At 35.4% G+C, this 27,893-nt stretch overlaps 2 protein-coding genes across 2 annotated transcripts; one reads left to right on the forward strand and one right to left on the reverse strand.

Moving 5' to 3' along the window:
- Window positions 1-4,220: 4,220 nt before the first annotated feature.
- Window positions 4,221-9,093, reverse strand: LOC135679864 (uncharacterized). Its single transcript, XM_065193845.1, has 9 exons — window positions 8,932-9,093; window positions 7,818-8,003; window positions 7,439-7,568; window positions 7,276-7,356; window positions 6,771-6,958; window positions 5,700-5,795; window positions 5,534-5,627; window positions 4,844-4,957; window positions 4,221-4,589 (listed from the first exon to the last, which is right to left on the reverse strand). The coding sequence occupies exons 1-9, from the start codon at window positions 9,049-9,051 to the stop codon at window positions 4,486-4,488; spliced, it is 1,113 nt and encodes a 370-aa protein (XP_065049917.1). The 5' UTR covers window positions 9,052-9,093; the 3' UTR covers window positions 4,221-4,485.
- A 2,731-nt stretch (window positions 9,094-11,824) lies between these two features.
- On the forward strand, window positions 11,825-27,828 carry LOC135678367 (GBF-interacting protein 1-like). Its single transcript, XM_065191087.1, has 10 exons — window positions 11,825-12,119; window positions 13,165-13,208; window positions 15,336-15,435; window positions 15,980-16,109; window positions 16,688-17,286; window positions 19,498-19,888; window positions 20,657-20,963; window positions 21,282-21,443; window positions 21,827-22,327; window positions 26,992-27,828. The coding sequence occupies exons 1-10, from the start codon at window positions 11,957-11,959 to the stop codon at window positions 27,283-27,285; spliced, it is 2,691 nt and encodes an 896-aa protein (XP_065047159.1). The 5' UTR covers window positions 11,825-11,956; the 3' UTR covers window positions 27,286-27,828.
- The last annotated feature ends 65 nt before the right edge of the window (window positions 27,829-27,893 follow it).

Below are 27,893 nucleotides of genomic sequence, written 5' to 3' on the forward strand. Positions count from 1 at the left end.
GATAGTTTATGACCACCATGGCTTATAAGTAAGATTTTAGATTTGGCAATGATATATGTATACATGCTAAATTAAAATTTATCAGTAAATATGAAAAGAAAATTAAGGGATAAGAGGAGCAATTTTTCATGTTAGTGCTGTTTTTGATTTAAATAAATTGAAGAAAAGACTACTAGTAGTATTCATTGCTTCTAATAAGTAAAAATGAAAGCGGAATTTAATTTAATTTCATGTTTATTCTCACTACAAGAATTTGGAGTTTTTATGGTGACCTCAGTATAATATAATTGAAAAAATAATAATTTAGGAGAGATAATCTAATACATAAAGTTTTTATTAATATGAGATAGAATTAATATATACCGTCTTATCTTTAGAGAAATTATTTCTATAAACTTAAACTAAGTTAGAATGAGTTAAATTTAGGAGAAATTCTTGTCGCTTTATTAAATCAAATATAAGGTTTATTTTATAAAAAATAAAAAATAAATAAATACTCACTTGAGGCTTCCTATTACACCTTAACTAAACATACTAACACAAAATAATATTAATAATAATAACTTGAACTATATATATGCCCCTACCATTAATCTTCATATTTTGACTATTAATGTAAACTTCAAATGACATCAATAGCCATAAAAAGTCCTTATGATGATGAAAATATTAGGGCTGAAAATGACCTAAACAATATACATAATTATAAGCCAAGAGGTATAAGGTACATGCTATACTAAAATTAATGAAGGTGTGTTTCCAATGAAATTAGATGAACATGTGCAAGTGGTGCAAACCAATAGATGCACTTCTGAGCCACAGACAATGTGAGGTCAGACTGTCTCCTGCTTTTGTGTGTAGGAGATGCACTTGAGAGACAAAAAAAAGCACTCAAAAACATTTTGTAAACACCACCACCTCTCTTGTTGAGTATTAGGAGACCCAAAAGGATGAAGTTGAGGTGGCATTGGCATGTTCCCTTGGAAAGCATAAAAAATGAATGGATCATCTAACAACACTTAGTGCCATATTGTTTGTGTGTGTGAAGCATTTCCCTCTGTTTTTAATGGAGGAGCAACAATGGTGTGATGTCCTTTGAAGCTTTTTATTTCAAGGAATTGGTGACAAGTTGCATCATCCATCCATTATAATTTCTAGGGTTCCATTCAGCATAAGAAACCACATGAAACCCCTCAAGAGGGTGATTATGTTAGAACCTTTACACTTTACAAATAAAGTAATTAACATCAAGATTTCTCTCTCTCTCTCTCTCTCTCTCTCTCTCTCTCTCTCTCTCTTTCTTTCTCTTGGAAGAACAAGATTGAATGCATCAATTAATCAGGACTCCTTTTTATTTAAGAGAATAAAAAAAATAAATTACATTAAAAGTCTTTTAAATAAATATCAAAGCATAAAAATGGATAAGATAATGTAAGATAATTTTCCATGATTCATTAGCTTGCTTGTCATGAAGAACATATTTGTATGATTTGGAACCAACTAAGATCCCATCATGGAAGCAGTTGTTTCAGAATCACTGCAACAGTAATTAAATTTCAAGTGTTCAGTGATTTGGAATCCATTAATATTTAAGTGGCCATATGTAGACAAGATAGCAACAAGTGTTTTATATTGGAGCACCATGTTTCATGTGTGATGCTGCTATTCTTGTTGGATCTGATGTGCTGCATGGGATTGATGTTGATTTTGCCTGTTGAGAGTTAAATTGGTTTATTAATCTTTAAGACTCTGCATCCAATTGTCAATAAACATGCCAAGTCACATACATAAAATAAAAATTAGATTCATTTCATATGGAATTAAATTAAGAGATTTGCATTCTCATATTCTAAGGAAAAAAAAAGGGGTCAAATTACTCTTTAATAGACCTATATAAAGAATAAAATACATAAAGTAATATATTGGATAATTTAGAACTTCTCATTTTATTTATTTATTTTTACATGTATATCCTTGTAAATGTAAAAATAGCATAATTACCATTATAAATAGTAATAATTAATTAACTCAGATTAACAACCTCTAACAACAATCAATATTAATTTATTTGAATTAAAAGGAGTATATAATAAAAATATACTTAATTAACCTACTGTAGCTACTAACACTAAGAAACTACAATGGCTAACAGTAACATGTTTCTAAACTCAAATTTAAATAAGTAAGAAAATTATTGACTCCAGGATAAGTACATGCAGTTCTGTCATTATGATTCAAAAGAAAAGAAATTAAAGGGAGCTTCCAAGTGGCCAAGAAATGACTCTGTTGACTGTAGTAGGGCAGAGGAACAGGAGAGATATGAAAGGTAATCCATTGACTCTTCACTTCCATGATCACAAGTCAACCACCTCAGTCACATTTCCTTACTCCTACACCTTGGTTCAGTCACTCATCTCAGGAAGTGTGAGCCATGTATGTGTATGTTCCATGTCATATTCCAACTTGCAGAAGAAGACAAAATGTCCACATCAAATCATGTTACTTGTTTATGATCATGCCTTTTGATAAAGTTGAGAGCAATATAACTTCAGCTAATGCTCCATGGTAGGTTGCCTCAGGAGGATTACATGCTGACAACTGGGCTATCTGTGATACTGATCCAGTGAGAAAGGTGCAAGCTTTAGTTATCCACTGATATCCATCACTAGATCAACTTAATCATCTCCTGACATGACATGGCTCAGAGGAGCTTATTCGTTCCCTCATTTGCTGCAAGTAACACACTAAGAATGCAGAGATTACAGAGGAGAAATATGGTGCAGTAGTATCAGATGCAGGGGTTGCTTTACAGATAGCTTTTTTGTTTTCTTAATGTTTGAATCAGTGAATAGGACATTTTGCATTCTTCTTCTGCATGCCACTTTATTCACTGAGCTCTCATGGCATATTTTTCTACTGGTGAGTTGTGACACCAATGCAGAGTGTGCCTTTCTCTGATACTGGTTGTTCTCTGGTGGCTCTTCCACTTTGTTTCCATTTTTGCTGACATTGATGAGCATGTTGGTGGATGCCTTGTAATGCCTTTTATTCTCTCTCTCTCTCTCTCTCTCTCTCTCTCTCTCTCTCTCTCTCTTCTCCACCACCTTCCATGGTGCTTTGATGAGGTTTATGGCAAGTCAAATTAACAATGTCAACTCCCTCCAGGGACCCATTCTTGCTGCAGGAGAACTCCCAAGACATGGCTATGCTTGTGTTCACCAGTTCAACCAAGACATGTTTCTGTGCCTGCCGGACCACACAAAAAAGGAAAGAGAAAGTAAACATAAATCAAAGTGGGAGAGGAAGAGAAGAGAGCTTGAGCCTTCATAGGTGTGAGTTCATTGCAAGGGGATGGATAGAAGAAGAGAGGGATGATAACAGCAGTGTCTCTAAATGTACAGAGCAATGTTTTCTTGTAGGATGTACGATTAAATTAATCTTTTTCGGGGTTTACCTAAAAAATAACATATTTCTCCCTACAAACTTTAGTATTAACATACATATATGTATATTTACCCCTCTAAATATTTAAATGCTCTTCTCGTTAATTAAATCGAACTTAAATAGTATTTTTAATATTTTTTAGAGTTGAGCCATGTGCAAATAAGATTTTCTAATACCATATTGTATTCATCTATTATCTTAAAAATTATATCTACAAACACCTTCTTAAAATTTATAGAGATCCTTCGATGGGACTAATTATTTGTATATCGATTATACCAAATACTTATAAAGATAAAAAAAAAATATTCAGGTATAATTTTGACGAGAAGCTTACTATTCGAAGCCTCATATTAACTATTGACAATCTCATTATCTTTTAAAAAATAATAAAAGTATTATTTTATTATTTATAATTTTAATATTATTGATCTTATCCATTTATTTCTTCTCTAATATCACTACTTACCGATCATTATCTAATATCTCTAATATCTCATTATCTACTCGTCGCCTTTTTCATATCATCCTCAAAAGAAAAAAAAAAAAAAAGAGTAAAAGAACAACAAAAATATTTACGTATATTTGTAACAAAATAATTTCAAAATATTAACTTTTTTATAAAAATATATTTAAAAAAATTATAAATAATAAAGAGAGAATTAGAAATAGTAATTTCATCATGAAAAACATCTAAAGCTGCACATAAATAATAAAGAGAGAATTGTATGAAGACTCATAAAACACTATACTCGTGTGGCTATATAGAAGCCGCAAAGAGACAAGATACACAAATATATATTGAAAATATCAGCTACATTTAGATCTCATCTTATGACTGGTCACAAAGGTGGTGACGATATATTCACTCAAAATGTTATCAAAATTCCTTTATTTTATTTCTCTTTGAATCTAATACAAATTGACACACAAAAAAAACCCGTTGGCATCACTCAGCAAAAGATTGCTGTCACATGCATCTCTTTGGCTGCAAGAATCTCGTACTAAGTAAGCTGGTCCTGCAGGAAATAAGAATGTGTACTAAGAGAGCTCTGAAATCACACGATCACATTTCTCTTCCAAAATTTTCACAGCTTTCATGAATAGCTCTTCCGGCGAAAAAGCTCCAGTTGATTCAATGGTAACTGCACAGAGTTAAGATGGATGATAACCAACAGATTCGTTCAGAAAAAAAAAAGAAGCAAATGAAGCAACAAACATTTTGTAGGAAAATTTGAAGACCTTCAGTTGTAACCGCGGAAAAAAAAATACAAAGCCTTGACTCTGGGTTGTGCTTCTTAATTTAGTTATCTCATGTTTTCAGAGGTCGAATAACTCACATAGCAAAAGCATAATATCAGTTCATAGCTGCAACTCTGAGAGCAGCCATGGTACTTACAGATGAAGTGGTCTTTGACACGTCTCAGTTCCACAAGTTCTTCATTTACCCCACGAACGCATTCTCTGCATAATGTACAGGTACGTGAGTTCGCTACCACTGCCTTCTTCTCACCTGTTCAGGAACAAAAACATTCGACCGATGAACACAAAACATAGAGAACACAATTAATCACAGCATCCTGATGGAATGGATGCTCAACACAAGAAATTTGCGAGCTTGCTCAGAGACAAGTCACAAAACAAGAAATATCACATTCCTGAGGTGGACAGTTGACTACCAAATTAAAACCCTAGTTAGCGCACATCTTAATATGTGAGTATATTTGTGATGCAAGCAGCTACAATTTAACGACAACAGGTTTAAAGATTATCTACAACATCTGACGTTAAACTTTTTAAAAGAAAGAGACAAATAAATGGTGAGGCCCTTGTGAATGTTCTGGATTGTTTTATCTCCTTTTTCACTTTTTCCTCGCCAATGGAAACATGATTCGTTGTGTTTGTCATGGGGTCTTGCTTTGCTAAATGTAAGTGTTAAAAGGTCTTGTTGAAGTATTGGCATCACATAACAGGAGAACAATTAAAAGAAATAAATACCAACACTAATACCTTAGCAACTAAAACACCAATCGTGCCAGCAGCTAGACACTTCGATATCAGACATGAGAAAGAGGAAAATTTTACTGACCATTCCCAAGGTCTTCAATGTCAAAGACACCAACTGGACATTTCTTTACAAGCTTTTCAGCATCATCACCTTTTACTTCTTTCAATATTACAACCTAATAGAGAATATTAATAAGTATATACTTCTTATTGATGCAAGTTAAAAATAACAAAGGTTCATTATTCACCTCAGGGAGCATCCGGTACCATGCTGTAGCCACAGGAGACCATTTCGCATGTACTTTGCCCATGCCTTTTACAGCATGTGCTTCAAGCTCAATTACCTAGAAGCCAGGTGTCAATAGAAAAGGTCAATATTTGCATATTTAAGTTTTATTTAAAACAAGACAATTCAACTCGCTCGTAGTTATAAGATTTGTGGTAGTGGTAAATGATAAGCATAAGATTCTGAATATCAGACAGTAACTCTAATGGGAAACTACACCAAAAGGAACCTTAAGCTTCAGTATTCTAGGTATAAAAATCAAACTATACAAACTACTAGCCAAAACATTGCTTGACAACATCAACTACTAGCACAGCAAAACTTCAAATTTGGTCTCTAAGGTGCGTGGCAAAACAGAGTCATCATTATTCAATTTCTTTGCACAAAGCATGATATTTAAATGTCCACACTTTTATGGAGACCGCTATGGACCACAAGCAAAATGCTAGTTCATATATGCCCCGAGTACCACATAGTGAAAACCAAAAGGAACACATCAAGTAGTCAAAATCATGCTTAGTGGCATTAAGAGAATAAACTGCAACTATGCAAAAGAATCTTAAGGCTGAAAAGACAGAAGATTGGAGAGAATGATAATTACATGGATTCAACTGAATATCCAAAAAGAATAAAAAATCAGAAACATGAGCTCTGTAGGTCTAAAGAGAGAATTACACAGTAGATTTTAGTGCAGCCATCATAAACTTATTTACATTTAATTTACTCATGTGTGCCAAAAATTCCTTTAGAACACCCAACAAGCCCGAACATCCCAAAACTGGTCATACCAAATTTCAAGAGGCTATAAATACAGTATAAGCAGAATGAAAAGGTTATCAGCATTTTCCTCAAGACACAGTCACCAAAGAGAAAATTGAACCAAAATCATCTTATCTAATGCTAGCGCAACTATCAGAATGCATCTCACTTCTCATATTATTTCTTGTACAATACCAGTAATTTGTATAAATAAAAAGCAAAAACGTTTTGTACACAAGAACAGTTGGCCACATCCGAGAAATAGAAATAGTACCTGTCCTGGCCCAAGCTTGGCAAGAATGATATCATCAAACCTTACTCCAAGAGGTTTTTTAGAGAATTCTGGCATGGAATCTTGACTACAGCTGAATGATGTATAGCTTTTTGCTTTTGCAGAACTGTCATAAGTGGTCATTTGAAGTTCACTGCCATTTGGCAGCCACTTCAATTGATCTGACTTCACTGCATTTGAGCAACCAAGACAGATCACAATTACAATCCAAATAATGAAGCACTAATTACTCAAATTTTGAATATTGTAAATGCCCAATAGCATTGTAGAAAATGTAAAGGTCAGGGAGGAAAAAAGGTAAAAGCTAATAGCACATTTGAGATTTTCAACATGGAAAGAATTTGGTTTCCAAAAAGAGAACACAAGACCCGGGTCTATAAGATTGTATAAAAAACTAGAATAAGGTGCAAGCACAAGTCCAACCATAATGCAAGAACAAATAAAAGAATGCTTGAACCATATGTTGATTAAGACGTCAGAATAATACCTGTAACTCGTGAACCGCCCTTTTTACATGATACATCCATCTTATAGACAATAGTATTCCGTTCATTTGGAGTGTCATTTTCTATAAAGAAAATACATTCAAATGGATTAAGGAAACATACAAATGGATGGCCAAATCAAAACATACATTTATTTTCACAAACCTGAGAGATATTCAAATAGTCTCGGGTCAGCATTAAGTGGAACAAGGCCCAGCCTGTGGGCCAGCACCTCATCTGCTATCACTGATGTGTTATTGACCATGAGGACCTTCTCGATAGCCATACTAGGGACCTGGAAAGAATTTTGATGACAATCATTGTACCGAAGGCTAAACGAAATTCTAGTGCAAATTAAGCAAACATCAAAACACAGGAACTGAAAAGCAGCATAAAATAAAAGTACAAGCATGTAAAATTAAAATTTGGATAGCTAAGGCGGACAGAAAGAAGGAATAAGAAAGCAGAAAAAGTTCTTCAGATAATTTTGATGATCTGTTGATGCCATTCATAACAACAAATGAGAGTTTGCTCGTCACTGTACCTCAGCGATGAGGATCCTCCTGAATGCATTTGCCAGTGAAGCATCAATGCCAACCATATCAAATTCAATCTCATCCTCAGTAAGCCTGACAACTTCAGTCTTAAAGTTCTTGCAGAACTTGTTTGGTCCCAGACTATTGTCAACTCCAATCGATGCATAAGCACCAGAGTACTGAATGCCTTCTGTCTTCGGATGCAAATAGAGATGTCATGCATGAAGCACATCAGTGATACAATCATACAGTGAGATATTAAGTGAAACCAACCACTAAATGAACAAGAAAATCCCGAACATGTGAACCTGTGTAATGAGTATTTCTGCAACAATCTTCTTTCAACAATAGAAACAGGTATAAAAAAGTATGAAATTATTTTCCACATCGTTAGTTATAAAATTGTTTATTATTCTAAAGCGTTGAGTATTAAAGCCCAAAAAAATCACTCCAGATTACAAGCCATTGAAGAAATGGCGAGCTGCAAATGGAGAAGGATTAGGACAAGAACATCACACTTCTGCAAGTATAAACATAAGCCAAGAAATGAAGAGGCAAGTTTTAGAGAAATACAGAATCATAGAAGACCAGAATCAGAAACGTAAACCAAAGTAGAACCAGTAATCAGATGCAGATTGTCATGCAGATTGTCATGATGAAGCTGCCAAACTGTGAAGCAGGAGCATTGATCTCTTATCTGATTTTGTTTTTTCCTAGAATCATGGACATATATTCAGAATGTCCAAATATATAAGAAGAAGACTAATGAAAGATCGCGTCTAGTAGAAACGGAGCCGCAAGAAGCCATCTTTCTATTGAAATCACGCTAAATGTGACCCTTTGTACATTTCAAACGATCGTCGAAAGGAATATTACACAAACAGGGCAAAAATCTACATAAGGCCGATAACAATTCGATCCTCTTATTCTCTTTGTGATGTGTGTCAATGCCGCAGCCATGTGCATAATTATTTTAACACTGACGCACGGAGTCATGAACAGGAAACACTGATCATCTTTCTTTTACGATCCGTGAAAAAGGCACACAAAGCAGGAAAAAACTCGTGCTTGTTCGTCACGGCGATGCGCAAGTAACCAACAGCGGATTAAGGTAAGCCTTACATGGATCGGGGCGTCGGCCTTGCAGACGACGCGGGTTCGCTGGAGGTGGAGGTGCTCCGGCAGCTGCCCCATCGGCACGTCGGGCATATCAAGCGCCGATACTTTAGTCGACGACGACATGTCTCCCGCTGCTACCACCACTACAACGAGAGAGAGAGAGACGATGGCAGGTTGTCTTATTAGGGTTTTGCCGCTTTGGACGGATGGTTTTGGAGGCAAACGTGGATGTCGGATTCGGGTGAAATCAAAGCAGGTCCGAATAGTGCCCGACCCGCTCTGTGAGGGCCCGAAGATTAATTTTAGTTATATTGGCAAGTTGGCATTCGTGTATATTTTTCTATATTTTTTAGGAATAAAAAATGTTAATTTAATGAACATATACAGCAAATAAGCTCATGTTTTGTTGAATATGTTTAAATGGATAGTAGACTTTATTATTATTATTATTATTATTATTATTATTATTATTATTTATTATATTATTATTTATTATTATTATTATTATTATTATTATTTCTGATTATTTTTCATTTAATTCATATTAATGTTATAAGCAAAATAAAAGGGGATTTAATAAGTATCCTCAAACAATATTTGAAAAAATCATCTGAATTTACATATTTTACATAATCGTTAATTATTAAGAACTTATACATTTGATAGGGAATAAGATATATGAACCTTAATATGATCCGCTAATCCACCCAATTGTCCACTATCACCTATATATCCATCCATATGATGGAGCCAATTATTCTTATATCATGTAAGGATATTAAAGATACAGTGAAAGTGCTCATTTGAAAATAAGTTTAGTAATTGATTTACTTATGAATGTTGGATGATTAATAATACCTTATTATTAGACAATAATTCTATGATCCGTCTAGTCCTTAGACTTAAGACATCAATAATGTTATGTATGAGTATTCAGCTCTTTGATACTATAGTTAAAGGTTTGGATATTCCAAATTTAACATAACCGATAGAGTGGTAGTCAATCTGCAATTGAGTCTCAATGGAGGATCATTGACTCTCGGTGTCATGATAGGATTATCTTATATACTTTATCCAAAATGATATGATAAGTCACTTGGTTAGAAGGAGTTATGATATGTACGACTCATTGCCAGCTCGATATTGAGCCTATATGGTTACACACATATGATAGGTTTTGCGACAGAGTAGAAGTTTGAATATGAGATATCCGTTGGAGCCCATATTTTATTGGATATCTAGTAAGCCTACCGTGGATCATCGGTAGAGAAAATGATAGCCGACCTCATTTATCTACACATTCATATATATATATACATATATATGTATATATATATATGTATGTATATATATATATATATATATATATATATATATATATATATAGTCGATTGGCATTTGTCAACTAATTCAATTTAAATATTAGTAATTATGATTATCATATATCTTATTTATCATTCATCAAATATTTTTCTCATTATTTGATCTCTCATTATATTAATTAGAGTTTCAATGTTCATACACCTTAATATCACATGCTACACCTTTTAATATCATATGGCTGACACATCGAGATCATGCGAGTGACACCACATGATACCTTAATATCACATGGATTACACCGTAATATCACATCTTGAATTTGATACGTCATGATTGTAGATAATTCCAAGAGGAACATATCATCTTTCTTATAATCAACATCGACGCTAAGAATAACAATATTATTGGCTCATTATAAAATGACTATTTAAATATATTATAAAAATATATTTCTTAAAGACATAAGTTGAATAATCCGAATATAACTTAGTTATCATAGGACCATTATCAAAAATATTGTAGTCTTATAAGATTCAATACAATATAAGTTGGACAAGATTAATGATAAGTGAAATCAACTTGGACCATATATAGTATAACGTTATCGATTGGTTCAAAATCAATATCCAAATCGAATAATTAAAAAGTTATAGTTCTAAATATAATTATACATATAGATTAATAATAAAAATATTATATATGATTTGATCACAATGTATATATGCTGATTCCGAACTCACGGTAATTAAATATAGAAAAACATTACCTTCGTATATGCACCGTCATGATATTTAATTTAGAAAAGTGATCAAAGCGTCTGCCAACATTAGAGCAACATTTCCAAGGATATAGTTGTGTTAGCTTTGGAGGGTAGATAGATAATATTCCCAACCTTATAGGTTTATTTATGCACCATTTATTGTTCTTATTCTTCTTCTTCGCTCTTCATAAATGGCAAAGCGAGTCAATGTTCACACGTGACTTTTTCCTTTCACGGATAATAGTTTCATGCTGAGTCTTCATATCAAGTATTTATTTATTTATCTATCGAATTTTAAAATAATACATTAAAAATTATTTCCCAGAAAATTTTAACTAAACAAAAATCAAATTCCAAAAAGCCAGAATTTACATTTAATAAATACTAAGACATAATAAAAATAGAAATAGCTTAATCCATTATAATCGCAATGCAAACAGACATCGGTTCCTTAACCCACAAGACATGGCTGTTTCCTTAACCCAGAAGGAGGAGAGGGTCTTATTTGTCCCAGAGTGGCACATCAGTAAAATCGATGGATTATAATTACTTGATTTAGGAAAAAAAAAGTCTTAATGTTGTATTAATATGATTTCATAAATAAAGATTATATTTCTTTAATATCGTTCTATTAACCGTTTCAATACATTTAAGCGGCACTGTCAACAAATGTTGTGTGACAACAGAAATAATGATAATATAATAGATGTAATTCGAAAAAACCCCCTCAAAAATAGAAAGCTGCTATTTTGTCTCATAAAAGACACGGTTTTCACAGTACAAAAAAATAAAAATAAAAAATGAAAAAGAGTGAGGCGTCCTCCTTTAGGCCTCTTTGATTTGCGCTCGCCGGCCCTCTCTCTCTCTCTCTCTAAACCCCCACCTCGCCGCCCTCCGCCTCCTCCTTCTCCTTCTCCTCCTTCCGGTTGCTCTCCGGACTCGAAGATGAGCGGCGACGGTTCTAGGGTTTCGATCCCGGCCGGCGTGCGGCCGACGATCCAGAACATCAAGGAGATCGCCGGCAACCACAGCGACGAGGAGATCTACGCAATGCTCAAGGAGTGCGGCATGGATCCCAACGAGACCGCCCAGAAGCTCCTGCTCCAAGGTCTCCCCTCCCGACCTCCTTCCCATCCCGGTGCCTCCCACCCCCTTCTCTCTTCCGTGCTTGGCCTCTGCCGCACCCCCAGCTCAGCTTCGATTCTCTATGGGCGTCGATTGCTCGGCAGAGCCACGAAGTTTGTTGTCGAGTAAATTGAGCCACGGCGCGCTGGGCTTTGTGGTTTGTCGACGACGGATCGCTTTGTCGTTTTGCATTCTCGACGTTTCTAATCGGATATTCTGGGGTGGGAGATTTGGGGCTTTCGACCTGTGAATTTGACTTGTGTGATTCGATGTTTGGGGTTATGTCGATCGACCGTGGGTGTGGGAGCTAAGTCGTCGATCTTTATGCTGTTAAAAGTAAATTGAGTTTTTTCGTCACTTGGATCCCCGCGTTCTTTTAGATTTGCTGCCCCTTTTCTGCCTAAAATTTTGGACTTGCTTTTAACTTGAATCGCGGATTAGATTGGTCATTTCACCTGAAAAGTTGCTATATGTTCCTTCCCTCTTGCGTAGGGTGTGTTTCAGTAGGATTTGTCATTCATGACGTTGGAATAAATAAAATTTCGGAGCTCCAGTGCCTTTTCTTAGTTATTTTTATAGAGCAACTTGGTAATAATTCAGTTTTCGGTGTTACTAGCGTGGTTTGTACCTTGACAAGGGAGTGACACCATCTCCACAAACGGATTTACTACGTGTGATGCACTAAATGCTTCCTAATTTTTTGAAGGTCTGGTTGTAATTGACATTTGGCGTTTTTAAAATATGAAGTTATTAACAGATACTATAATGTGATGTCGTGACGTTTTTTCTGCTTAGCTTAATCTATATAATCCAAATATATAGATGTTTGGGTGAAAGGCTTTCCATGTCTTTGGCCCTTCCTTTGTCTCTCTTGTAATTACAGTATGCATGCATCAATTTGGTTATTTATTCTCAAAGTTTTCCTTTGTGGGCGCACATATACTTGAATGTAAGAAGGGACTTGTTCATGGACTATTGGTCTAATTGTGCACTGGATCATAACTATTCTTTTGGTTTTTGTTTTACAGACCCCTTTCACGAGGTAAAAAGGAAGCGTGACAGGAGAAAGGAGGTAAATCTGCTTTATTTCCTTTGCAGTTTTTGTTTTAATGCTGTCAGCATCTTTTTTTACTTCTGTTGAGTGAGGAAAGTTTATCAGATCACTTAACACGATGCTTTTGTGATTCAGAACAACATTATTTCTTTTTAATTTTCAGTGAAGCGATTAAGATTTATCAAAGTTGCAGACAAGTGATTGCCTTTTAGTTTGGTCTCTCGATTGATCACTACATATGCTATTTCATCATGCAGTCTGAATCTTGAAAGGCTAATTCAAGTCTATATTGAGGGTCACATCCAAGTCTTAAGTCATAAAAGGTTATCTCACTTTTTAATTCTAGCTTTGCATGCTGTTATAATGAATCAGTCCTTTTCTTCCTGTTCTGTTAGAGTTTCGAGCAGGATTTGGATTGAAGTGAATCCATAACTACTGTTCAAGTCCTGTAGGTGTCGTATACAGAAAGAAACTTGCTATTCCCAGTAGGAATCCATTTCAAACTGAATGATTCTTAAAAGAGCCAATACCACAAGAAACTAATATGCAGCCGAAGCAATTAATTAGGGATGTCTAACTATTAAGTTCCTTACTTGTATTATCTTGCAAGGGTCATGGACTGGGATAATTCATGTTTTGGGCAAAATGTACAAAACTGAACCATTTTGGATCAGTTTGAAGCTGAAACCAGTCCCAGAATTTGAAGTATAAGAGTTTCATTCATTTCATACAAAATCTTGTCGATTTTGATTGAGTTTTGGTTGTAACTCAATGGTTTTGACTAGTTGAGAACTGCTCCAAACCTGCCTGAAGCCTTATCTTTCATATAAACAATTGGACGAAGGCTGCATGATTGCCTCTATCACATCCCAAAACTCATTGAAATCTTTTCTGTTTCCACATCTTCCCACAATTTACCTCTAGAAACGAAAGCTTGATGGTTCAAAATTCTGTCATTGTTTTCAAGATCAACCTAAGGATGTGGGAATATATTTGATATTCTGGTTATTTTCAAATCAATCTTATGTTTCTTGTTTTGTTATATTTGGACTTGGGATTGTGTGACTCCATCTTTCCAAGTAAACTTTATAATGGACATCGAAGGCTACACATTTCGGTTCTGTTGCATCTTCAGAAGGGAAACTTCTGATGCCAACATAAAGTACCTTTAATTATTTTGCAAACATTCATAAGACCCATTTTTGGTAATCTTGGAGAATATCTTTACAAACTGCCTTGCTAATATTTGATTTTTTACAAATTTTCTTTAGTATTCTAATTTTAGTATGAATGGTCACTCTAATTGAAACCAAAGTCAAAACTTCATACTGTAAGATTGAGTAAACAATCATTTGCCCTCATATCAGATAGAATTGATTTTAACTCGAAAAAAGATGGGTAAATAATTCTGTAACAGATATTTATACCTAGATGTACTTAATTTAAACATCTGATCTATTTGCTAGGTTTAGAAGCTTGTTTTCTGTTCCATATGGATTTTTACTCCAGGACTAAGCAGGTTTGATATTGGCATTTGTATTTTCTTTTTTTTTTTCTTTAAGAAAGAAAAGGAAAACAACTGAGAGCAGTTAGGAAACAGTATATAAATCATGATGTAGAAAGATTGAAAAAGGACAAATCAGATGTTGGATTCCAACTTTGTTAAGGTTTTTATGCCAAATGTTGAAGACAATTTCTATTCCGTCCAAGTAGTACAGTGACCTCCATTATTTGTATGAGTTGTTTTCAAGTGTTCAGTTTATTATCTTATATGTTGAAATATGTTAAATTTGCTCGCAGAAGTTTTAAATTTTTGAAAATATCATTTTTGAAAGTGTCATGTCTTTTGATAAATGCTTCTTCAAGGGTTGACTTACTTGAATTTTGGCAGTAACTTGGTTTTTTGATTGAATCTTTGATATCCTTCTATGACAAACCAGATTGAGATCATGTTTTACTTGGAGTTCCATTTTTATGTTTGGGATAAATTTGTCTAAGTGCCAATATTCACTCCTGTGGTGGTTTTACAACTATACAAGTCGCTGTTATTATTATTTTTTATGTGAAATTAAAATGAGGATTTTCGGCATATGAGTGTCTTTGATAAGTTACTTCACAAGTTAAGTGTTCTGCTATTCTCTACAGAATGTAAGAGAGCCTGCTGATCCTAGGTGGAGGGCGGGGCTACAGGGACGAGGAGGTAGGGGAGGTCGAGGGAACTACTCCTCACGACCTGTACTTAGTGGTATGTATTCTTTTGGAATATAATTTATGAAGTTTACGTAGCGATTAACCTGATCTGTTCAGTTTCATGTTTATTTCATTGGTACTAATTTGCTTATTTCGTCAAGCTGCTGTTTCAATATGAAGACGCCACTAGCTCATTGTTAGTTACGAAGCTAATTAGCTAACCAGTTTGGTTCAACATGTAACTTCATGCTCTTTCTTCTTTTATTAGACATGTCATGGTTAAATTAATTTCAACTTCTTATTTATTTAATATCTGTTGCCAAATCTGATCTTATGCCATCTATCCGTATGCACAACTTTTTTTTTTTCACTTTGTTAAAATTTTATTATGTGTGAGTTGCATGGTCTGTTTCTCATTTTTGAATCAGGTTTTGCATTATGAGCAACTTTCTAATTTTTCTTGGAAATTCTATTGTAGCACATGTATTGTTCCACTTCTAATGTGTGTTGTGTGGTCTGCATTTTGGTTAGTCTTTCCATGTTTCACTGCTACCTATCAAATTTTGGCTATAGACCAACTAATTCTCATTGCCTGCTAGATGCTGCTGCTGGAAGAAATCTTACTTCAGGAAAGGTTAATGGAGTAAATCAAGGTTCAGATAAAGGCATTCCATCCTCTTCTTCAAACACTCCTGATACCGAGGTCAAATCTGCAAATTCCATATTAAGGTATCCATTTTTATCTTTTTATTGGCTCTGATTGAAATACACTGATTTTGTCAAGTTAGAATCATGCATGATTTTTCTGATGCTTATGTTGATGATAATATATGTTGTCTTTTTTTGCACTGGCTATATGCCCAATCAATTGTGCTGATGTTCGGACACTGATGCCCTTGGAGGCTGCTACCAATTGAGAAATGCTCAACACATATAAGTTAAACAAGACACTCTTCTTCACTACTTAAAAACTCTGGGGTGGATGATGATAGTAATAAAATGGACCATGATTTGGAGATGTCTATTCTGTTTACATTTTCATCTACTGAGTTATGTGGATGTATTACAGTATTCCAGTTAACTTTTCCCCCAACTGGGCAATGGGCATGCTTAGATTTAGAAAACCTGTTTGCTTGTTATGTTATTTTTCTTCTTTTTAAATGTAGAAGTGGTTTGGACATATAGTCTTCAATGTTCTTTGGTACAGTCTGTTTTCTCCATTAAAGCAAATGTGATGTTTTACAACTTATTTTACTGCATGTAGCATATTGATGAAGCTACATTTTTCAATAATTGCTAATTTTCAGCTCCATATCTGGTCCAACCGATGGCCCCAGCAACATAGATCATCCGATATCATCTCAGAGGTCCTATGTATCTGGTGTCAGTGGCATTGCTCCACAAGAAGAAAGTTTTGGTGTTGTGACTACTAAGACTGGGACTTCCAGGTTATCTCCTACTGATGCAAAGAGTACTCCCACAGGTGGACATTCTATACCAGATTCAGACAAAATTTCATCAAACAAAGCAGCAGCACCTGTTTCCGAGGTCTATGTTCCAACCTCAGATCCTTTGTTAGCACCATCTCTTGATGCACACAACCCTGCTGAGCTAGAAAACATCAAACGGATAACAGGAATTCAACACTCAGTTGTTGAAACAGCCACTAGCCATGCTGGATCTCAACATATATCTGGATCCAATTTATCATACATGAGTGGAAAATGTTCTTCTATGAGCAGTCCTTATATGCATGGGAAGGTACCCATGAAACCACATGAATCAGGATCAAATGAACTATCAGAAAAATCTCAAGTTGCACCTTCTTCTTTTTCCACTGCTACAGGCAGTAGACCATCCTCTACTTACAGCAATCGTTCTCAACAATTAAGTGGGTTGCAGAAAGGTAGACCTTGTCACCTTTGTTATGTCACCTTTTTACATACGTTTGGATATGAGTATTTGGTTCATTATAATGAAAAGTGTTGTTTTGCTTTTGTTATCCCAACCCTTTATTTACTGTACACCATGGAAGTTTGAGAAGTAGCTCAGCATATAAAAGGTTAGTTCTTATGCTAATGATACTGTGTTCCTTAACGACTGCCGGATCCTGCCGGCCAGCCTTCATTCCTGTTCCCAGCCTATAGCAACTCCCTTTATTGGTTAAGTCACCGTGGATGAGCAAACTTAGATGAGTACAAATGTATATAAACTTTTTAGTTTAAGCATTGACAATATGATGGAGTAGGAGCAGAGGAAGAGCTAAGAAGACATCATTAGAAACAATGAGAAAGCATATAATAACTCTGACTAGTGATGTTGCCCTCAAAGGGTCTCAATGACAGGAAAAATTCCATGTTGCTGACCCCAAATAGTTGGCAATGTATGGCTCTGTTTGTTGTTGATGATGATAGAGAGATGGCTTGTTTCTCCCTTTTATAGTACTTCCGTTTTTTTTTGTTCTTCTGTGCTGCCAGCATGCTAAGCCGTGCCTATTGTTGGCACAACTTGTCAGATCACCACCAATCTTGCATCCTGCCGGCACAGTTTGTGTCGATCTATTTGGTTTTCTGGAACAAATAATTGTTAAATGTAGATCTTAATATCAAATTATCTACAACAACAAGGCCCCAAACTATAAAAAGGAGGAAAAAAAAACACCTGCTTCTTGATTTCGAAGTTCTAACCTATCAAGTTAAGTCAGATTTAGCTGGTCAGAACAAGATAATTTGGTTATGTTGGCCACGAAACGTTGGAATATTAAACATTAGATTGTAATATAAAGGTTCATATTCAGGTTTTGACTATCTAAGGATTAAACCAAGTTAATACTAGGATGAAGTGAAGTCAGTTGTGATGACCATAGTTTTCAGTCACTGTTCACACATTTTGTAATTCAGATCTTTATTTGAACTAAACATACAAGCTAAAAACACATGATAAGTTAGTCCGTCCTGACCTAAATTGAATGTTTATGAGAATTGGCTGTTAGTAGTCTATATTTGAAGGGAACTCCTAAGAGAGAGTCTATACCTGCTAGCATCTCAGGTTTGACATCTCAAGAGATAAAGACAGCATCTCATGTAAAAAGAAAAAAATGAAGCCTGAATATATTTACCAACCATGCCTAATTTTTAGGGGGGTAAAATAAAACATGTCTCTTTAACTAAATTAGATCTGCTGTAGTTTGTCTCTACATGAGATGATTTGCTTTTAGTGATAACTAAAAATTTAATGCCTTGGGAAATTCAATTCTATCTAGGGAATTAGAAGCAGTAGAGGATTTCTGTTCATTTTTAGTAGGATGCAGTGGTAAGGAACTAGGCCCCAAATCATTCTGCAATGCTATGTCAAAATGGCAGCCTATGTATGTTGGAATTTTTATGATGCTGACTAAAATGTTCTAATTTTATAAAGAACTCTTAAGTCTGAAAGAAACTTGATCTGAATGCAGTCTTGGCCAAATTAGCATCTTGAGTCCATTGTTCATTCTTGCATCTTTCATGTTTCTAAAATATATCCATAGTTTTGATAAGACGTGTTGGGCTGGTGGTAGATTATCTTTGTTAAAAACAATTGACATTTTGAAAGAACCTAACACCAATTAACAAGACAACTAAATTTGTTGATTTTTAGGTTGGTTTGCAAATTTATATGGATTGTGGTTTTGATGCATTAAATGACAAATATTTACATCTGACTGTTTTGGAGTATTTTATACTTTTAAGCAAGGTCTTTGATTTTCATAGTATGTGCTGGAAAGGCACTAGCATAGCTCACATGGAATTTTAGAAAAGTGCTGTGTCAGGATGCTCTCGGCAAAACATCATGACAAGTGCTAGTGCTGCACTATTATATATGGGCATTCCTATGTTTATATGTCAAACTTATTTCCAGTTCAATTCTGATAATAGTTTCTGAAAGGTTTGGCAAGTATCAATATCTAGTTGATCTCATAATGGTAGTTTTCACATGTAACATGCAGTATAACTCTTTACATACCATTCTGATGCTGAAATTGTGTGTGTGTACAATTCCTTGAGTTTGCATTTATTGCTACTCTTAGTCAAGTTGGTGAACTTAAAATTGCCTAAGTAGCATGCTTCTTTTTTTTCAGCGCCTGTTCCTAATAAAGAGTGGAAACCAAAATCAACACCTGTAATTGCTTCTCAAGCATCTGAAATGACTGAGACCCCTGATGTACCATTGGCGGCTGAAGCTGTTGCTGCATCACTACCAGCACCATGTTCTGTGGCCTCAGAGGTAACTACTCTGATGTTAGAAAAGAAGCTAGAGGAACTGAAGCTATCAGACAGAAAACACGTCATTATTCCAAACCATCTTCAAGTTTCAGAGTCTGAAAGACATGGGTTAAGTTTTGGAAGTTTTGATCCTAATTTTGAGTTGAATATGGGTTTTGCAAATGGCCCTGCAAAAGACAGGATTGATACACCAGTTTCTGACTCATCTCAGGAGACTGAAGAAACTACTGAGCAGCCATCTCTAAGGTTAGAAACATTAGTTCTGCTTCTTTTTTTTTTTTCGCTGCAGTTTTATATACATATGTGCTGTTCTACATATGTGGTTCTTTTTGTTTATTTTAGATCATGATGCACATTTGCATAATCAACTGTTGTGTTTGATGAGATGAAATAACTGTGGGAAAATTGGATAGCTATAAACCTTAATAAATGTGACCATACCATGCATGGGCACATTAGTGTCTGGTGATGAACTTTGTACCTTAAAAATGATCCATTTAGCACTCATTTTGTTTTATATTGTTTTGGTCAATCAGAAAGCTTTTGAAGTTCAATTGCATTTTCTGTTGAATTCTCCTTTCTTTGCTGTACGATAATGAAGAGATCTGTTAGTGCCATGGCACTGTTATAGGTAGCTTCATATTGGAAACTTACCACAAGAATATTAGTTTGTTTGTTAGTCTAGTGGTATCCCAAAAGGAAATTGGCTTTGTTGAACTGCATGGCATGAAACACAGAGTGCCTTTGCCTTCTCCTATACATAAAAAATGCTTCAGTTGCCTTTACAAGCTGCAAGCATACTGTATTTGTTTTAACTTTTAATGAAGGTATTAAGGGATAATTTATGAACTGTTTTTTACTTCACCTTTCTCTAGAAACTCTATATTGGATTATAGGATATTGTTTTTGTATTCTTCTTCACTGTAATTCTGTTTAATATTAGTACTTATGCTTGGCTTATATTGATTTTGATGTCTGATTGTGCCTCTTCTAACATTTTTCTTTTTCGTGCAGCACACACACTACATCCTCAGCTGCTCAAGATGATTTTATAAATCATCCGCAATCACCTGAACAGGTGTCAGATAATTATTCAAGCAATGAAGCTGGCATTCCCTCCAGCATATCTGCTGCTGCAGAATATGACCAATCTCAAAAAGAAGCTGCTTTGGTTCCAGAAGGCCTTCAGAACTCAGTTGTTCAATCTGCACCATCATATCCTTCACTAGGATTGGTGCCTCAAGTGTTAGGAAACCAACTTGGACAGTTTGAAAGTTCAGAACATCAGGCTCAAGATACTTCGCGTTTCCCAAGCTTTCTGGTATGATAACTCCCACGATCTTTATATTGTGTTACATGAACTGTGAAATTTGTTGTTTGATTGAGTGATGACATGACTTTATATAACAATGAATCATATTTCGATTGTGATCAATATAAACCAGTCTGAACAAGGATTGGTAATAGACAATATTTAACTTTAGCATGGGTTGGATTTGGTATGTAAACTGTGTTCCTAGGATCTGTTTGATACTACTATTTCTTGTGTTTCAGATTTTTCTCTTTCATGTTGTATTTGGTTGATCTGCTTTATTTTCTGTAATATTTCTGGTTGAGATGTTGATTCTCTGATATACAGGTCCAGCAAACGTATGACCCATCGACAAGCTACTATACACCATTCTATCGACCTACTGCTGATTCTGATGGTCGTATATCTCCATTTCTTGCACCCGGTGCCTCTATGTACAACAGGAACATTGCAGTCCTACCCTCTCAGACTGGCCAGGCTTCTAATGAGGTTTTCATTCAAGCTTTCTGTTATGATTTACCTTTTTCTAATTCAAGATACAAGTAGGTAGCCTTTTGAGTTATGTCATACTAATCGCAATCATGTTGCTCCTATTGGTGATTGCTTTTGGAAAACCATAGCTCTCCCTTTTATCCTCTTGCCAGTATGTAACAGTAAACATATGGGACTTGTTTGGCTTATTTTAGATGTTCTATGGTTCTAGAACTTTTGTAATTGTATTCCGTGATTCTTGAGTCCAAACCAACTTTTTTCCTTGTCTTGATAACCTATTTTGGCTTTAATATTCTACTAAAATCTTCTTGTTCAGATTCACATCACCTATTTGTATTCTGATTAGGATTCCAATGCTGATGTTTTCTTTCCTCCTCCAGAGTACCAACGCTGCCATGCTATCTACGGCTGGCTCAACTCCTCTTGCAACTCAAGCTGCAGGCACCATGCAGGGTTCTGTTGCTATTCCACAGCAGCCAGTTCCCGTCTTCCGGCAACCTGCTGGTTTACATATATCTCACTACCCTCCCAACTACATTCCATACAACCAATATTTCTCACCATTTTATGTTCCTCCCCCCACCCTTCACCATTTCTTGAGCAGTCCTGCATTCCCTCAGCAGCCTCCTACTGGCAGCATGTTTCCGACTCCTGGATCTGCAAATCCTGCCACCCCTGTCAAGTACTCTCTTCCCCAATACAAGCCTGGTGCTAACATTGGTAACTCAACAATTGTTGGAATGCCAGCTGGTTATGGAATGTATAACTCAACTCCAGCTGGCTATACTCCTGATGCTGCTACTAGTGGAAACTCAACTGCCAATGATGATCTCGGATCTTCCCAGTTTAAGGAAAACAATCTTTGTATTCCAGGGCAGCAGGTATGTTCTCTATACTTGGCTAGATTTTATATGTGATATTTGGTTTGTGCCTAGTTATTTTGTTCATGCAAAAAGTTCATAGTTCTGCTGTTACTGTAGATGAGTAAACTTTAATTTAAGATTAGAGAGAGTACCACAAATCATAATTAGAAAATGTGATTCATAGAACTTCAAGTTTTAATGTTACTGTTATATCTCCTAAACTCGTATGTGGTGATTAATTTTTGCTACTGCATTTGAATTGCTCATGCAGCTGTTGTTTTCTACTTTTTGTTTTTATCTAAGATTGTGGTAGGCTAGAGTGTTCCTTTTTTGCTGTTTCTTGGGGTCAAGATGTGGAATTACATGTTGTATCCTTAGCTTCAGAGACTGCTCAAAGGAACAAGACCTTATCAGATGAATTACCCTTGTAGTTAAGCTTACTGAAGCAGTCTGTTAACTGGAAGAATAAGACCTTTTCTAAGGTTAACACATAAGATAGCAGGATACTGTGAGCCTGAAACCATGTGGAGCTTGACTTGTAGACAACTACTTGGTAAATGCTGTTCTAGGTGTGGTTGGTGACTCGTTTATTATCTCAGAGACTCAAACCATCGCTCACATCCATTACTATACAATTTGTGTGTATCACAGATAATTTTACTTTCCCATATCTTCTCATTTTATGCTAGTTATTTTATTTACTCCGTTAAAGCTGAATTATGTTTTTGTTGGAGTTTATTTACAATGGACTACTGATAATCTCACTCCTTATGGGACTTGCTATGAGCTTAGCTCAATCAATTTTTATGCAGCAGATTTTAGAAGATAAAAACCTTCAAGAAGATACGTTTGATTTTATATGAATAGTTCTCCACTTAATTGTCTGAATACAAACATTTTCCATGTCCGGTCTCTTGACTTGAAGTAGAAAATATTGACCATAGCATATAGAAAGAATATTTTTGAGTATCTGTTTTTGAAAACATGAGAAGCAAGTGTAATATGAGCATACAACATGTCAACAAATTATGGAAGACTGGGATTGTATCCTGCATCCTTATGGAAGTAGTTAACTTATACCAACTATGTACTGTCTCTGCACAGGCAGTTTGGTTTTCTGGTAGTTTTAGTTTTAGTTGGAACATAAGTTTCCAAAGGAGCAATGTGCTTTTCCCGATTAACTTGGTGTAAAGGCTTTTGTTTAATTACTAACAAGTGCTTACAATCATTTTTAGCTTGCCATGGAGCAGGGGCATATGACCCCCTTCAAAGTTAAGATGCATTTAAATTGGAAGCAGTTGAGAATGAATGTGAGGACTCGCAACGCCACTAAGATTTCAGTATATCCTTCTCAATTTCGGTCCAATTTTCGGGAGACCAGCCACCAATCCAGATCAGCTGGAGTCAACTGAGAATGACTTAGAAAAATTAGGTATAACCAATCGAGGCACTAATGGGAAGAAAAGGGTAAAAGAGAGGTTGAAATAAAGAGAAAGCAGAAGAGGGAAAGAGAAGGAACAGAAAATTTTCTGGAAATGACTGCATAGGTTAGAATTGTTCTGGCAAGTAGGGATCGGTACTTATAGTGAGGAATGATGAATCCTTTGATGCGAGGACTTATATTCCTGTTTAATATAAGCTTTGATTTTCAAAAGGTTTACCTCTTGTTACATGCAAGGCCTCAGTTGGGACTCCCAATCTTCTTTTTCTCTCCTTTGGAAAAGAAACAAATTGAAGATACATAAAAGATAGTTTATAGAAGTGTTGCACTCTAGCAGTTAGCAAAACCATGGTTTGTCGTACCGATTCTTATTGGTGTACCGATATGTCATGGACAAATCTATACATAGGGTGTTCAATGTAATGTTTGTGTATGTCTGTGTCTTTCGGTTTTATTCATGCTTTGCACAATGTGTAGAGGGCTTGCACTAGGCTTGACAGTCCCATTTTGTTGAGTTTTGTGATCGTTTTAGTCTTGTAAACATAGGTTGTGTGCAATTATTATGTAAAGGTAAAACTCCTCAAAAACAGACCATCCAGGTAGTCACTTTGGCGGTTTTCTAACTCCGCACAGTAGTGAGGAGTGTCATCCAGCACAACACCTAGGAGCTACTCGAGTGGCACATGGTTGGATGGGCCTTTGGGGTAGCTCCTAGAGCTTGTTCGTTGCCTTGTTCTGCAGTAATGTTATGTGGGCACTTCTGGGGACTTTGACCATGACGGACCACATTGGATCTTTTGTCGCATGACCGTTCAGAGCTTGCAAAGTCTATATTTATAATTTGCATTGCTTATCAAGTGTTCGCTGAAATGACTGCTTGTGGGATCCCGAGTTAAACGTTTCCTCTAACTCGTCTTCTCTTTTGCAGGTCCTTAAGGGACCTGCGGACGGACACGCAATGACACGTCACGACTTAGGCAAAACCAGTTAAGTCTGTGACAGATCGATCGTCGGTACGATACGTACTAAATTGTACTAATGTGCCAACACATGGTACAGTGGGGCATACCAACATATTAGTGTGAACTACCCATACCGGTCCCTTGTCATACCTATACGTACTATCCATATAAGGTAGTATGTTGTAGTATGGCGAACCTTGAGCAAAACTATAATTTTTTTAATATTAGAAGTTTGTGGATATGGAAAATTATGTTTGTTTAAATAAAAGTAAACATTGATAAAGAAAGTAAAAAAGAGCTGCACTACTTGGTTTGTTAGGCCATATAAAACATGAAAACCTACACTTTATTGTATATCAATTAACCATTCAAAAATGTCTTTTTCTAGTAATTGCATAAGATTTGTGAAATATGTTAAAAATGTTAGATGGTTGAACTGTTGAGCAATAAATAAAAGGTTAAAATTCAAAATTTTAAACAGTTAGATTTTAATTTTAGAGCCTGAGAGACATCTCAATTTTGAACTTTACTTTTGTTTCATGGTCGTATTTATTTTATAGCATAGTTGTTAGACTAACAATACTTTGAATGCTAGAGTGCTAGACAATTACAAAACTATGTATACACAAAGTTTGTATTGTTGAAATGAGAATGTTGAGTTGGATGATACGACAAGAAGTATTTTCATTCGTGAGGTGTCGTCTCGATAGAAAATAAAATGACGGAGAATTATTTAATCATGTGTGTAGGAGACGCAAGTAGTTAAAAAAAGTGAAATGATTACTACTAGTGATATGAGACATAAAATGATGAAAATAGAAATTACAAATTACAGATAAAGAATTAAATACATTATATATATATATATTCAAGTAACTGACCCAAAATAGTTGGGACTTTACATATTTGTTGTCATTGTTGTATCTTTGCAATTCAAAGATTTGTTCCTTTGTTTTTGTAAAAAGGAATATTGAAATTCGAATCCTAGTCACCCATGTTGCCAAAACTCACTATTAATTTATTAACCAACCTCACTTGAGTTTGGCTAACCCAGTTTGATCTTGATTTTTCTTCTAATGGACAATCCCATTCTGGATCTTGAATGCAGTTTTGAATACGTTGACGGTTGATCTTGATTCGTTAGTTTCTGACTAATGAAGGTCCAGTGTATTTTCTGTATCAGACATTCTATATACCTGCCTTTTGATCTTCTCTGGCTTGTCCTTTTCTCTTAACTCTCATTCCTGCAAAAGTTGCCTGATTGTGTTCTAAGCCATAGCCACTATCATTTCCTTCAAGGATATATTCCTAAATTATATTTCCAACAGTTGAGTGAATTTTGAGACATATCTTTGTCAGAAATATATTGTGTACTGCTACTATCTCTCTAGGGAGTAAATATCATGATTAGCAAAATGATTTGGTCAAGTAAAACAATGATTTTATCAAGTTATGCATTGTACTCAATATCCTTGTATCTGTGCTTCTTATATGACTGTGATCAACTAAGGTTGTTTCACCACAATCATGGTAACAAGTTGATAAATATGCTTGTCTTGAAACTAGACCTGCTCTTTTGTTCAACCAAGGAAAATTGTATGGTGTTTTTTTCCTATTTGTTGGTGGTTGATACTGGGGCTCTTGGTGCATTATATCTTGCCTTAAACAAGCGATGAGATTATGTTGTTTAGCTTCATGGGCCATGTAGTTACAAAATTTCTGGTTGTAACTATTCAACTTTGGTGTTCCATAATTAACAGAATTATGTTGATTTTCTTGGAATCTGCAAGATGAGGATAGTTAACAAGTTGCTATATAGCTCATCAGGTAACAAACGTGGGATTTAGATAGAGCCATGGGGGCTTGTGCTCTATTGGTCGGGAGCAAATGCACTTCCATTTTTTTTTTTCAAAATGCACTTCGTTGTTACTGTTATGTTGGGTGCATATACTTGAAATATTAGCTTGCAGTAATTGATATCTTTTGCTGAGGGAACTTGCAGCACTAGTAAATAAGACTCTCTGCATTATCCATTTTTGAGTCTTTTACGCCAACTTATTTGCTCCTTTGAGAAACTAAGCAAAAATTTCAATTGTCCTTGTGTACTTGGGACTTTTCTAATATTGCTTTCTTATTTTTCATGTAATAATATGCATGTTGTATAGTTAATATTACTTATATGTATGATGTTCTTTTGCATAATTAATGACTTGCCTATGTCCAATCTATATGCATCAATTCGTCTTGGTTATATTTGAATCCTGGTGTGTTTGAAACAGAGCGAAAGTTTGTCTGTCTGGATTCCAGCACCTGGACGGGATATTTCCACCCTTCAGGCGAGCTCTTACTACAGCATTCCTCAGGGACAACACATGACTTATGCACCAACGCAAGCAGGCCATGGTGCCTTCAGTGGAGTCTACCACCCTCCACCGACTGTTCCAGCTTCTTCTGTTCATCCATTACTCCAGCAGTCCCAGACTGTAGCTGGAGCCGTCGAAATGGTCGGCCCCCCTGCTGGTGTTTATCAACAGCCACAACATGCCCAGATTAATTGGACGAATAATTATTGAGAAGATGATGTCCAATCTAAGTTACAGTAGCCAAAGCAGGTGACTGAGGCTACTTTGGATAACAGTTAGAAGATATTTCAAGATGCAGCCTAGGGTGGTGCGATCCAAAAGAGTATATATATATATATATATATATATATATATATATATATATATATATATATATATATATATATATATATGTCTAAAGGATCGCCATCCTGCATGAAAAAGGGTTCTGGGCTTGGAGTCGCTAGGATTTGATAGTTCAGCTTATACCTGTGACTGATACTGACCATTTTTATGTTAGCTGCGCGGTCTGCTCAGGTTTTTGTTTGCTGCGCATTCTTTCTTGTTTGCTCGTTTCTTTCTCTATCCATTAATGGTACATTGGGTGGTGAAAATTGTGGCTTTCCTTTCCACCATTATGAGGTCATAAAGACATTAGAAGATAAAAAGTTAAGCTACTGGATTTTCAATTTTTTTTTGTTTCCCCACTGCCTTGCCAGTAATGTAAATTTTGATAGTAAAAAGAAAAATGTAGAACAGTTAATATTTGTTGTACCTGTGATAGCTTCTGTGACAATACTTCATTGTTGTTGTTCATGGTTTGACAAGAACACATGGAA

This window comes from Musa acuminata, chromosome BXJ1-7 (assembly GCF_036884655.1).
Source record: "Musa acuminata AAA Group cultivar baxijiao chromosome BXJ1-7, Cavendish_Baxijiao_AAA, whole genome shotgun sequence".
Taxonomy (NCBI): domain Eukaryota; kingdom Viridiplantae; phylum Streptophyta; class Magnoliopsida; order Zingiberales; family Musaceae; genus Musa; species Musa acuminata.